The sequence below is a fragment of the Salmo trutta genome, chromosome 14 (genome assembly GCF_901001165.1).
Source record: "Salmo trutta chromosome 14, fSalTru1.1, whole genome shotgun sequence".
Classification (NCBI taxonomy): Eukaryota; Metazoa; Chordata; class Actinopteri; order Salmoniformes; family Salmonidae; genus Salmo; species Salmo trutta.
In genome coordinates, this window is record NC_042970.1 from 35,521,232 (window position 1) to 35,533,444 (window position 12,213).

A 12,213-nucleotide genomic window follows, 5' to 3' on the forward strand; every position below is an offset into this window, starting at 1 on the left:
CTAAGTGTATGTAAACTTCTGACTTCAACTGTAGACGTGCCGCAATCGAACAGTTAGCAAATCAGACATTTCAGAGTTCTGACTAGCACAAACGCATAACAATGTTATGCCAGTCATGGCATCTTCTGATAGTAATTAGGTTCTGAAAGAAGACAAAATCCAACTGACTGTTTTCTGTACAGTTCTTAATTTTATTTATAACAATCTTATTTATTCTGTAAAGTACTCCAGCAAAAATGTTAACATTATTTTTATTTTCTTTCCAGAAGAAAGTTTGAACCTCCATGCATTTTGTACTATAAAAGTGTAATTTTTCATTATAAAACAAGGACTAATCAAAAACAACTTAAATCCCAAAATGCATGTATGATTTTGCAAAAATGTTCTTTAAGTAAAATGATTGTACTTCTCTCCTTTAAAAATAAAAAATGCGACAGCATAAATCAAAAATAACACTTGCTGACAGGTAAGCAAAATAAGGATTTGTTATTCTAGTTACTTGAATGTGTTTTCTCACATGCATTAAAATATGGCTGATCACCTTCTGACAGAAGCAGCATTTTGGGACAGCGGCCGAGCTTAAAGACACGTCAGAGAGACCAAAACGGCGGCACCAGCAGCAGGGTACAGGAGACCAAGAGATGATCAGGAATTGCTAAAGGAAAAACAGGGAAATGCTATGCAAGCTATGCAAGAGAAAGGAATGAATGCACTTCAGAGGGAGCTGTTCCAAAACCATAAAAGCACAGATCTCAAGGTTAGAAGGATTCATCTATACAGTCTGACAGCCAGTCTCTAGGCCAGAAACCAAATGAAGAAATGCTGCAGGGGGGGTGGGGGAACACAGACCAAATGTTATCACATCTCTTTTCTCTGTCACCACAGTCCACTGAAGGGGTGCAGACCGACGGGTGACGTTCTTCTCAGTAAAGGTGTCACACTGTCACAGTATCTCTTGTCCGTCCCTTCGTTAGAATGCTCTGACCTGCCGTGATATGGGCACTGGGCACACTTCCCACCACATGGAAGCACTCACAAGCCTAGAATGTTGAACACATCTTCAACATCATCACCAGTCACTCCTCAGTCACTCCTCAGTCGCTTCAACACTTTGATTAGGCTACTTTATCATCACAAGCCCTACACACCTTTAGAATATGCTAGAAACAAACATATATTGACCTGCGTTACATCTTACGGTATATACACCGCAAAACATTACATTTGTGCAAGGAAGAAAACAATTTCATGAAGATCGTTCTCTGAGAAAATAATATGGAAATACTGAAGTTGCCATCCGGTTTTGACATTTTACACATGCTGTACACAAATCGTGCTGTATTATTCCTGTCTTACGCACTCCCGCAGACAAAACTGTCATCAAGACAACATTGGTATCAACTTACAAAACTTTGAGTTAGCCTCCCCCCGCTCGAAGTCAACATGAACAGAGTTGGCACTGGTGACATGGAACAATGTTTTTTTCTCTATACAATTCATACAAAAATAAAAATTGTCCAATGATGATGTTTTAACTTCTAATTTTCTTTTTCCATTTCATTTTGCACAGAGGTAGTGGCTATTTAGGTAAAGGGGAAGGGACAAAAAGTAAATAAAAAATATCTTATAGAAAACGCTTTTGTTAATTTTTGACCAGAGGAATCGTAAAAGAACAAAATATAATACTGCAATCACATACAAAAGTAGTCCTTCATTTTTGTACATTTTATACAGTGTTCAGGCTTTTTTTTATAGCTTTTTTTTCTTAATTTTAAAAGGCAAAAAGAGGGGTGTGTTTGGAATGGTACGCCCCGGGCTAATGGACATTCTATGCCAGCGGGTCCACCAGGGGCTCCTCATCCCCCCGTGACAGAAGCTCCTTCTTCTCATCCGTGCTGGCCAGGGAGTTGCGGCTGTTGTGGGCTCCCATGTACAGGGTGGCGTACACTGGGTTTGTGAAGTTGGTGGGCTAGGAAGAGACCAGGGAGGACCATTAGATAAACTACATTCATCAGAGTAAGTGTGTTTGTATGTTGCCTCATTTGTGTCCAGGGTGTGTGTGTATGTGTGTGTGTGCTCGCGTGTACAGGTCTGTGTGACATGGTGTAAGTGTGTTTGTGGGCTTGCTTTTATTACCGTGTGTGTTACCTTGTCTGGGTCCAGTGTGAAGTCTGAGTCTAGAAGCTCCCCGACATCATCGTCTGGCTCGCCCTCGTAGATCTTGTATGCTGGGTTTCCTATCTCCACGTTCATGGCTCCGTTGGTCATCCTCTGGTGCTGGAAGCCCTTGGCCCTGCGGACACAGAGGTGAAAGGTCATGACCCCTGAGGTACAGACGGGTCCTGAGAACGTCCACACAGCGCGGGCAGCGACACGGCCACATCACAGGGTCAGGGAGGGGGGGTAGTGGCTGTCACATCACTGTGCATGGATCCAAAGCCACAGCACAGGCAACAATGCAAACCCAGCATTCACCTAGCTAGAATACACTAGACACACTGGTCCTGGAGAGGGGTGTGTAACAGTACCCTACAACGGAATGCCTGTTTAACAGTTTGCTTGAAAAACATAAGCAAGGTCAAATCTATTGATGTCTTGAAAATCGATAGGCATTTTGAATAAAAATGTATGTTATCAGTTTGGAGCATTAGCATATCGGGTCAAACCATGGACTTGAAGAATAGTAAATGCTGGATTTTTCATGTTGCATTTTCCAAATCCTGGTTTGGAACAATGCAGTCAGAGCGCCCCCTCTCTCAGTATGGTACATACAGTAGCACTCTACACAACAACATGATACAGTACAATACAGTATGATGGAGAACAGCATGGGTCACTCTGCACTCTGGGGCCATAGACTGATCTATTTCACAACCTCTTCAATAGATCACCACCTGTTTAATACCCCCTCTAGAAGTACAGTATAGCGGGGAGGTTTGGAGAGAAGGACCAATCCTGAACAGGGATTCAGAACGGGAGAGGGAGGGGCAAGCTGAACTAGAGCACTGCTCATTCACAGCGGAGAGAAAGAGAGTAGAGACACTGACCACAGGACTATACACTGCACAGCAAAAGAGACTGATGAAGGGAGAGATGAAAAGAGAGAGAAATGGACGGGATGCCATTTTGAATTGGGAGAGAGAGGATGGAAAGCGTAACCCTGGCAACCGTTACCGCGAGAGTCTGGAGCAGGATTTGCCCGGCCTGCCAGACCTGAGGGACAGAAGAGATGCAGTTACTCACAGTAGAGAGAGAACCAGAGATAGAAAGAGAGAGAAAAGGAGCGAACAGTAAAGACCAAGAGATAAAGGAAAGGGAGGCTGAGAGTACAGAGACCATGAGGAAGACAGAGCTTGAGAGGGAGTTAAGTTAATGTCCCAGTGTTACTCTTCTAGTGTATTGGAGTTGTGTAGTGTTGTTTAGTGTGGTGTTACTCACCCCCTCATCCTCTTCCTGTACCAGAACACCGCTCCTCCCACCAACAGAATCAACAACAGCAGTAGCAGCATTAGGACCACTATGGAGGCAGTACCTGCACACGGACACACAAACAGTATACATAGTTAGGCTGAATCTGGCGACCGTTCTACACAGAACTGGCAACCCTGGAGGTCCTTTTTGATGGTAGAAGACTTCAATTAGCGTCAAGTTGATGTGCAGCCAAAATAATATGTGTAAAATGTAGGAGCATCTCTTGCATTTTAGTTTTGATGGCCAGCCGACATCTACGTTAGAGTAAAACTCACAAGCAAAAGTTACGCCTCTACTTTTTGCAATACCTTTCGAATAGTTTACTTACGTCCGCCAGACTCTGAGGAGTCGACACTAGAGGCCACCACCTCACATCGATGCCCCACCCAGCCTGCAGAACACCTGGGGAGAGAGAGAGATGTAACGTCATAGCAACCAGAGATAACATTCTAGTGACTGAGTGCGAGTGTGAGAACATGTGTGTGTGTGTATACTCACTTGCACTCTGGTAGGTGTGTGTGTGGGTTGACAGAGCACTGGCCATTAGCACAGTACTCATCACACGTGTAGCAGCTGGGCTGGACTCTGCCGTTGGTGCAGCTACAGGACACACAGGTAACAATAGGTTGGGACAGGTGTGTGGGTGGTGGGTGTGTGTTATGAATTGATGTGTGAATGTGTGTCGGTGTCTGTTTCTGTCAATATCAGTTTCTCTGTGTGTGTGGACACTTACACGCAGGTGACCTCTCCAGTGGGCTGGAAGGAGTTGGTGGGGATACACTTGCCGTCACGACAGTAGTGACACTTGTCCACCTCACAGGTGCTGCCGCTGTACTGGGGCAGACAGCGACACTGGCGCGCCCCGCTGGCACTTTGCAGACATGTGCCCCTGTTCAGACAGTGGCCCTCGCAGCTACCTACTCACACACAGGCATACAGAAGAGACAACTATCAGTCTGAGTATACTGAGCGCAAGGAGCCTTAAGGTACATCTCAAAAGAGTACCAAGCAGTTAACATTTTGTAGGAAGCACCATGTAACGTGCCATAGTGTTGTACTGCCAGCCTGTGACAGTACAGACAGAGAGACTTTATTTTAGTTCACTACGATCCACATTATAGAAATACATTCATGTAATTTAGCAGACGCTATTATCCAGCGTGACTCACAGTTAGTGCATTTATCTTAAGGTAGCTAGGCGAGACAACCACACATCACAGTCAGTAGTAGCTATGTTTCCATCAATTTGTTGAAAGATTTTTTTAAGCATTGTTATGTTTGCAAAAAATAAATGTGAATTTTACCAGCAGTGGTACGTTTCCATCAAACTGTCTTCTTGCGAATAAAAGGCTGTGCATAATGACGTAGATAGTGGACACAAAAAGCACTGCCGTATAACTTTTTGATTGATCAAATAAAAAACATAAGTTCTAGGAGTTTGTGTTAAGATCCTGCCGACAACGCCATCTGTTAGGTTCTATTATTAGAGTAAGAACGCGGCGGACACTGTGAAAGCTCGAACCACGTCTTGGTCTAAGAATAAACTTGGTTTAAGCTTTCACAGTGTCCGTCGAGTTCTTTCTCTCATAATAGAACCTAACAAATGGAAAGGCGCAGCAAGCTTATCAACATGCACTTTAAATCACTCTGAAGTTTATCATAACCCATAGCATATGTAGCTTAGCCTAATAAACTGCATGCTTTTCCAAGTCGTAGTGGGAGGACCACACAACATAGCATTGCGCGACTGCCAATTTAGCTCAACATGATGGATATTCTATTAAAAATGGTGCAATAAATTGTTTCCACTGCAATTTGTTGCATATGGTAACCTAATCACCGACAAAAAAAATATCCACCCTTGTCTAGCATATTTTGTTATGTGGACAATTTGACAGTGATGGGTTCTGACTTATAAACTTGAAATATCCTAAACCATGTCACTGAGGGAGAGAGGGGAATGCTGAACGTTTACATTCTGTCAGAACATGTTATTGTTAGACATCAAGGATCCTTGGGAAAGGAGAAGGGCCACAGTCTGGTACAAGTCAACAGGACCGTCGTGAGGTGGGGAGAAGTGAGGAATTTGGGCCGAGGTCAGTTCAGATGAAGTGAGAAAGAGCCGGCATCACTAAAGTTCTGTCTAGCAACAGAGATGTATTGGCTGTCCAGATGTGTAAGGAGGAGACTGAGCATAGGAGAAAGGTTTAAATACCAGTGCTTGTGGAAATATGTTATCTTATGCGGCTGTGTGACCCAGTGGGTGAATAAACTTACTGTAATTTCCGGACTAAGCCGCAATTTTTTTCCCACGCTTTGAACCTCGCGGCTTAAACAATGACGCAGCTAATATATGGATTTTTCCCGCTTTCATTTAAAAAAAAATTAAAAAAATTAAAAAACCACATTCTGTGACGTGCTCAGTTTTTTGCGGCATGAAGCTTTCATTAGACCAATGAAATTGCCGAACAGGTTAAGGTCAAAACTTTTTTGTTTACTGTTTAGATTAAATCGAGTGCTCTCAAACTTCCCATCATTCTGATTACGGTAGTCATTTTGTCACCCTCATCATGTCAAAGACACGGAGAAATGCATATGATGCAGCTTTCAAGTTGAAGGCGATTGATCTGGCTGTTGGAAAAGGAAATAGAGCTGCTGCACGGGAGCTTGGTCTTAATGAGTCGATGATAAGACGTTGGAAACAGCAGCGTGAGGAATTGACTCAGTGCAAAAAGAAAACTAAAGCTTACTGCTAATTTTTTATTTTTTGTTACAAGCCGTGTTTCGTTAAAGCCTGTGTAAAGTTAATTTGTTTCAATGTACCGGTAGGCACCTGCGGCTTATTGACATGTGCGGGACATGGGCTTATTTATGTTCAATATATATATATTTTTAAATTCAGTGGGTGCGGCTTATATTCAGGTGCGCTCAATAGTCCGGAAATTACGGTAGTTTGAGCTTTACTAGTCTTCTGTACGTTTTTTTTATTTATAATCTAACATCAGGCCGGTCGTGAGTTCTTTATCCGACAGGTACTTTACTCACATAAAAATGGTTGGATGGAAACCTGCTTATAGTAAGTAAATCTTTTCCTCAATAAAGCAGGTATCAGCAAAGTCAGTGCTAGTAAGAAAGGACAAGTGTTAGTGCAAGAAAGTCAAGTACAACAGTAGGGTCTTAGGTTGTTCTCCTCCCCTTATTCCAGGTGTGCTGTGGGATTATTGAAGATACTTTTTGAAGAGGTAGGTCACATGACTCAGTTAAATAAAAAATAAGACAGGGGCAGACCAACAGAAAGACAGACAGCGAGACGGACAGACAGCGAGACGGACAGACAGCGAGACGGACAGACAGCGAGACGGACAGACAGACAGCGAGACGGACAGACAGCGAGACTCACGGTACTGGCACTGGTCCCCCAGGAAGTCAGCAGGGCAGCGGCATGTGGGCTGGTTGCCAGCGCTGACCGTGCAATTCCCTTCGTTCTGACAGTAGTTCTTACAGGTTTGGAGGTTACAGTTAGGACCAGTGAACCCTGTCAGACAGCGACACGTAGGGGAGCCTGGGGAGGGAGGGAGAGACAAGACAGACATGGTCCGACAGAGATAGACAGGAAGAGGAGAGAGAAACTCAGGAGACTTGACCTCTAACATCAGACTAACATTAGGACTGCTCATTAAGGGTAAAATCCTTGACTCAATACACAGCTGTCTAGTTGTATTATTTGTCTATACGTCTCACTGTTCCTGGTTGAATGTTCTATTCTGACTCCTCTCAGACAGCGCGCCCTCCTGGCGGGGTAGTGTACTACCTGTAGGAGAGGCCGTGCAGGTGCCTCCATTCTGGCAGTAGTCCCTGCACTGGTCCACCTCACACTTGTCTCCTCCGAAGTTGGGCTGGCAGCGACACTTGGGCTGCTTCCTGGCGTTGAGGAAACAACTGCCTCCGTTCAGACACTGGACATTACACGTACCACTGGGAGGAGCTGGGGGAGGAGAGGAGGGGTGAGTGTGAAGAATTACAGGTAGGGATTAGTGTGGATGTGTGTTTAATGTTTCTGTCATAATTTGGAGTTTTCTGTGAGCTAAAAGGACTTTCATACCCACTGCGGATTATTACACAAACAGACTATAAGACTAACTTTGTGATCACAACGCTACTTCTGCAATACGGTGTGTTTGGAAGACACACACGTTGGACGTCAAGCGGAGACCACAACAGGATTACAAACACGCGAGTGAGCACACGGAGCCGGTGTAGTCGAGGGAAACTAATGTCCCTGCGCTCATTAGTACCACCAACAACGAGACCCCCGGAATACTACAACATCCCGATGGAGTTACGGGTGAGGAGAAAACAGGGAAGACGAGGGGAGACTACGCCAGCGGCTGTGCGCGAGACCTGCTCTCTCGTCTGTGATGCTGGCTAATCTACCTTCGATTGGCAACAAAGGTACTGTTGGAGTACAGAGACTTCTGTCATGTGTTACATCGAAACATGGCAGCATCCTATATCGGCCTCTCCAACTGTAAATCGAGGGGTTTACACTTGAGGTCCGGTAGGACTGAACATTCAGGCAAGAGTAAAGGGAGCAGGGTTTGTATGTACATAAATGACCGGCGGGTGCCAGCAATTTACTATTGAGGATGAAATATTTACCAGTGATGGGGAGGCTCTGTGCCTTACTCTTAGACCATTATATCTCCCACGGGAGTTTGGCTGTGTGACACTGTGTGTTGCATACATCCCTCCTAGTGGCAAAAACAGCAAAAGCAGCTAGCACCATCTCAGACTGTGTTCATACTCGCCAGCAAAAACACTCAGATGCAAGTCATAATACTGGGAGACCTCAACCAGTGTAGCCTTGAGTGGGCAATGCCAGGCTTCTCTCAAATCATCAAAGGCAACACAAGGATCTGGAATATCCTGGACAAGTGCTATGTCAACATCAAAGACTGCTACACCACCCACATCAAACCACTGATCTCCAACTCTGACCACAACGCTGTCCAGATTATCTCTGTCTACAACAGTAGGGCTGTTGCAGTGACCATATTACAGTCACGAGTCATGATCGCAGTAAAATTCCACGTGACCATTGAGTCACGGTAATCTCCTTTTATGCACTCTGGACATGCGTTATTAGTAACCAACTCACTAACGATCATCAGGTTGCTAATGGCCTGGTACTCAGGGCTCTATTGTCCCTCTAACCACTCTGACATCAATGCAAATGCAATGGAAAATCAAATCAAACACTTATGAAAGCAGTATTTTTAAATACTTTTAAAACTCACCTCACTGTGATTGACCAATTTGAAGAAAGAGGTTAAAAAAAAAAGGTTGAAACTGGGTGGAAAGCATGGCGTTTGTGGATATTGTTTCAAAGCCTAACAACTAAATGGGCAGCATTTTCTAACATGATGATTCATTCAAAACACTTATATGCATATTAGAGTTTATGCATAAGCATAGGCCTATATACGAACCCAAGCCCGAAAAAAAACAATCAGAATTCAAATAATGATTGTGCCGTTATACAATACATAGCCTACCGCATATTACACTTGTTTTAAAATATATATTTGGTACATAATTGTTCTAGCCTAAACTGAACAAATTCAGATTTAGCCTACAATTATAGTGAATTTATTTTTGAATAGCCTAGTAATAGGGCATTTAAAAAAAATAATTTCATAATTAATAGACTGACATTACCTTAAGCTACAGAAGGTAACTATTGATGTTCCTGAACAGATTTAATTTATTTCCAAATTAAGCACAGGGTAGCTACAGTAACAGGGTTGGAGAGTCCTGAGTGGAATATCATCTGTGGCGCAGGGAAATTACAGGAGTAGCCTACCCAACATGAGTGAAAAACGTACCGGTGGGTACGTGGCCTTCATTCGCTATTCCAGTGCATATGGACGACATGTATTTTTTGTTTTGCCCTTGTTCTTGCCCATTTGATAATGGGCCATTCTAAATTGAAACTAATTTAACATACTAGTAAAGACAATATTTAATTGAGAATAGTCTGATGGCCCTAATTAATAAAAAAAAAAATGCAGTCAGAGTGCAGTATAACTGCAGCTAGAGTTTAGTATAACTGCAGTTTTTCTTCAATTACTGCGTCCAAAATACAGCAGTCGACTGCAATTACTGCAGTTTCAAAACTGAAATCTCTTTTTGTGAGGGGGTTAAAATATGAGCACTTGATGAGACAACTTGTGCGGCCTGAGGCAAGGAACATAGTCGCAAAAAAAAAGCTTGCGCTTTCTCAAATCATCAATAGCCTAAAGTCGCATCATGCAGCCAATATATCTTTTGATTTCTAAAGGCATTCTAAGGTTTGTAGAGCTGCCAAATAACTAAATCTAGTGTTTCAAAAAATCACTTTTACACTCAACATAGCCACTTCATATGCATGCACTCTCACTCCGGAATGGGAAAAATATCATTCAATTTTATTCAATTAGTCCAATTATATTCTTCGTACTATAAAATCATATAATATAAAAAAATTGCACAGGACTTAAGTGTACAGTTCATTCGGAAAGTATTCCGACCTCTCGACTTTACAAAATGTTGTTAAGTTACAGCCTTATTAAAAAATGTATTCAATTTACACACAATACCCCATAATGACAAAGCAAAAACAAGTTTAGGAATGTATGCAAATGTATATTTAAAAAAAACGTAAATATCCCATTGACATAAGTATTCAGACCCTTTACTCAGTACTTTGTTGAAGCACCGTTGGCAGCAATTACAGCCTCGAGTCTTCTTGGGTGTACGCTACAAGCTTGGAACAACTGTATTTGGGGAGTTTCTCCCATTCTTCTCTGCAGATCCTCTCAAGCTCTGTCAGGTTGGATGGGGAGAGTCGCTGCACAGCTTTTTTCAGGTCTCTCCAGAGATGTTCCATCGGGTTCAAGTCCGGGCTCTGGCTGGACATTCAGAGACTTGTCCCGAAGCCAATCCTGTGTTTTCTTGGCTGTGCGCTTAGGGTAGTTCTCCTGTTGAATGGTGAACCTTCACCCCAGTCTGAGGTCCTGAGCGCTCTAGAGCAGGTTTTCATCAAGGATCTCTCTGTACTTTGCTCCGTTCATCTTTTCCTAGATCTTAACTAGTCTCCCAGTCCCTGCCGCTGAAAAACATACTCACAGCATGATGCTGCCACCATGCTTCACCGTAGAGATGGTGCCAGGTTTCCTCCAGACGTGACCCTTGGCTTTCAGGCCAAAGAGTTCAATCTTAGCTTCATCAGACCAGAGAATCTTGTTTCTCATGGTCTGCGAGTCCTTTAGTTGCCTTTTGGCAAACTCCAAGCAGGTTGCTGTGTGCCTTTTACTGAAGAGTGTCTTCCATCTGGACACTTTACCATAAAGGCCTGATTGGTGGAGTGCTGCAGACATAGTTGTCCTACTGGAAGGTTCTCCCATCTCCCCAAAGGAACTCTGGAGCTCGTTCAGAGTGACCATCGGGTTCTTGGTCACCTCCCTGACCAAGGCCCTTCTACCCCGATTGTTTAGTTTGGCCGGGCAGCCAGCTTTAGGAAGAGTCTTGGTGGTTCCAAACTTCTTCAATTTAAGAATGATTGAGGCCACTGTGTTCTTGGGGACCTTCATCGCTGCAGAAATGTTTTGGTACCCTTCCCCAGATATGTGCCTCGACACAATCAAGATACAAGATAGAACTGCAGAGATAGCCTGCAGAGTTCTGTCTTACTATCCAGGTCTGTACCCAAACAAATTGGAGCTTCTACTTTTAAAAATCCACCTTTCCAGAAACAAGTCTCTCACCATTGCCGCTTGCTATAGACCACCCTCCTCTGCCCCCAGCTGTGCCTTGGACACCATATGTGAATTGATTGCCCCCCCATCTATCTTCAGAGCTCGTGCTGCTAGGTGACCTAAACTGGGACATGCTTAACACCCCGGGCATCCTACAATCTAAGCTTGATGCCCTCAATCTCACACAAATTATCAATGAACCCACCAGGTGCAACCCCAAATCCGTAAACACGGGCACCCTCATAGATGTCATCCTAACTAACTCGCCCTCCAAATACACCTCTGCTGTTTTCAACCAAGATCTCAGCGATCACTGCCTCATTGCCTGCGTCCGTAATGGGTCTGCGGTCAAACGACCACTCCTCATCACTGTTAAACGCTCCCTAAAACATTTCAGCGAGCAGGCCTTTCTAATCGACCTGGCTGGGGTATCCTGGAATGACATTGACCTCATCCCGTCACTAGAGGATGCCTGGTTATTCTTTAAAAGTGCCTTCCTCACCATCTTAAATAAGCATGCCCCATTCAAAAAATGTAGAATCAGGAACAGATATAGCCCTTGGTTCTCTCCAGACCTGACTGCCCTTAACCAGCAAAAAAACATCCTGTGGCGTTCTGCATTAGCATCGAATAGCCCCGTGATATGCAAAGGGAAGTTAGGAACCAATATACACAGGCAGTTAGGAAAGCTAAGGCTAAGCAGAAATTTGCATCCTGTAGCACAAACTCAACAAAGTTCTGGCACACTAAAGTCCATGGAGAATAAGAGCACCTCCTCCCAGCTGCCCACTGCACTGAGGCTAGGAAACACTGTCACCACCGATAAATCCACTATAATTGAGACGTTCAATAAGCATTTTTCTACGGCTGGCCATGCTTTCCACCTGGCTACCCCTACCCCGATCAACAGCCCTCCACCCCCCACAGCAACTCGCCCAAGCCTCCT

At 43.9% G+C, this 12,213-nt stretch overlaps 1 protein-coding gene across 6 annotated transcripts in view; it reads right to left on the reverse strand.

The window, feature by feature from the left end:
* Positions 1–168: 168 nt before the first annotated feature.
* Positions 169–12,213, reverse strand: part of LOC115207921 (low-density lipoprotein receptor-related protein 1) — a 178,012-nt gene continuing 165,967 nt past the window's right edge. For 3 of the 6 annotated variants that reach the window (XM_029775510.1, XM_029775509.1, XM_029775514.1), the window contains 8 exons: positions 7,283–7,456; positions 6,872–7,033; positions 4,205–4,388; positions 3,970–4,071; positions 3,800–3,873; positions 3,439–3,532; positions 2,137–2,293; positions 169–1,969 (listed from right to left, as the gene is read on the reverse strand). In XM_029775510.1, the coding sequence (XP_029631370.1) occupies positions 1,829–1,969; positions 2,137–2,293; positions 3,439–3,532; positions 3,800–3,873; positions 3,970–4,071; positions 4,205–4,388; positions 6,872–7,033; positions 7,283–7,456 (1,088 nt within the window). In that variant the 3' untranslated portion in view covers positions 169–1,828. Of the gene's footprint in view, positions 1,970–2,136; positions 2,294–2,313; positions 3,214–3,438; positions 3,533–3,799; positions 3,874–3,969; positions 4,072–4,204; positions 4,389–6,871; positions 7,034–7,282; positions 7,457–12,213 lie in introns of those variants that run through there. The other 3 variants (XM_029775515.1, XM_029775511.1, XM_029775513.1) reach the window with 2 other exon arrangements.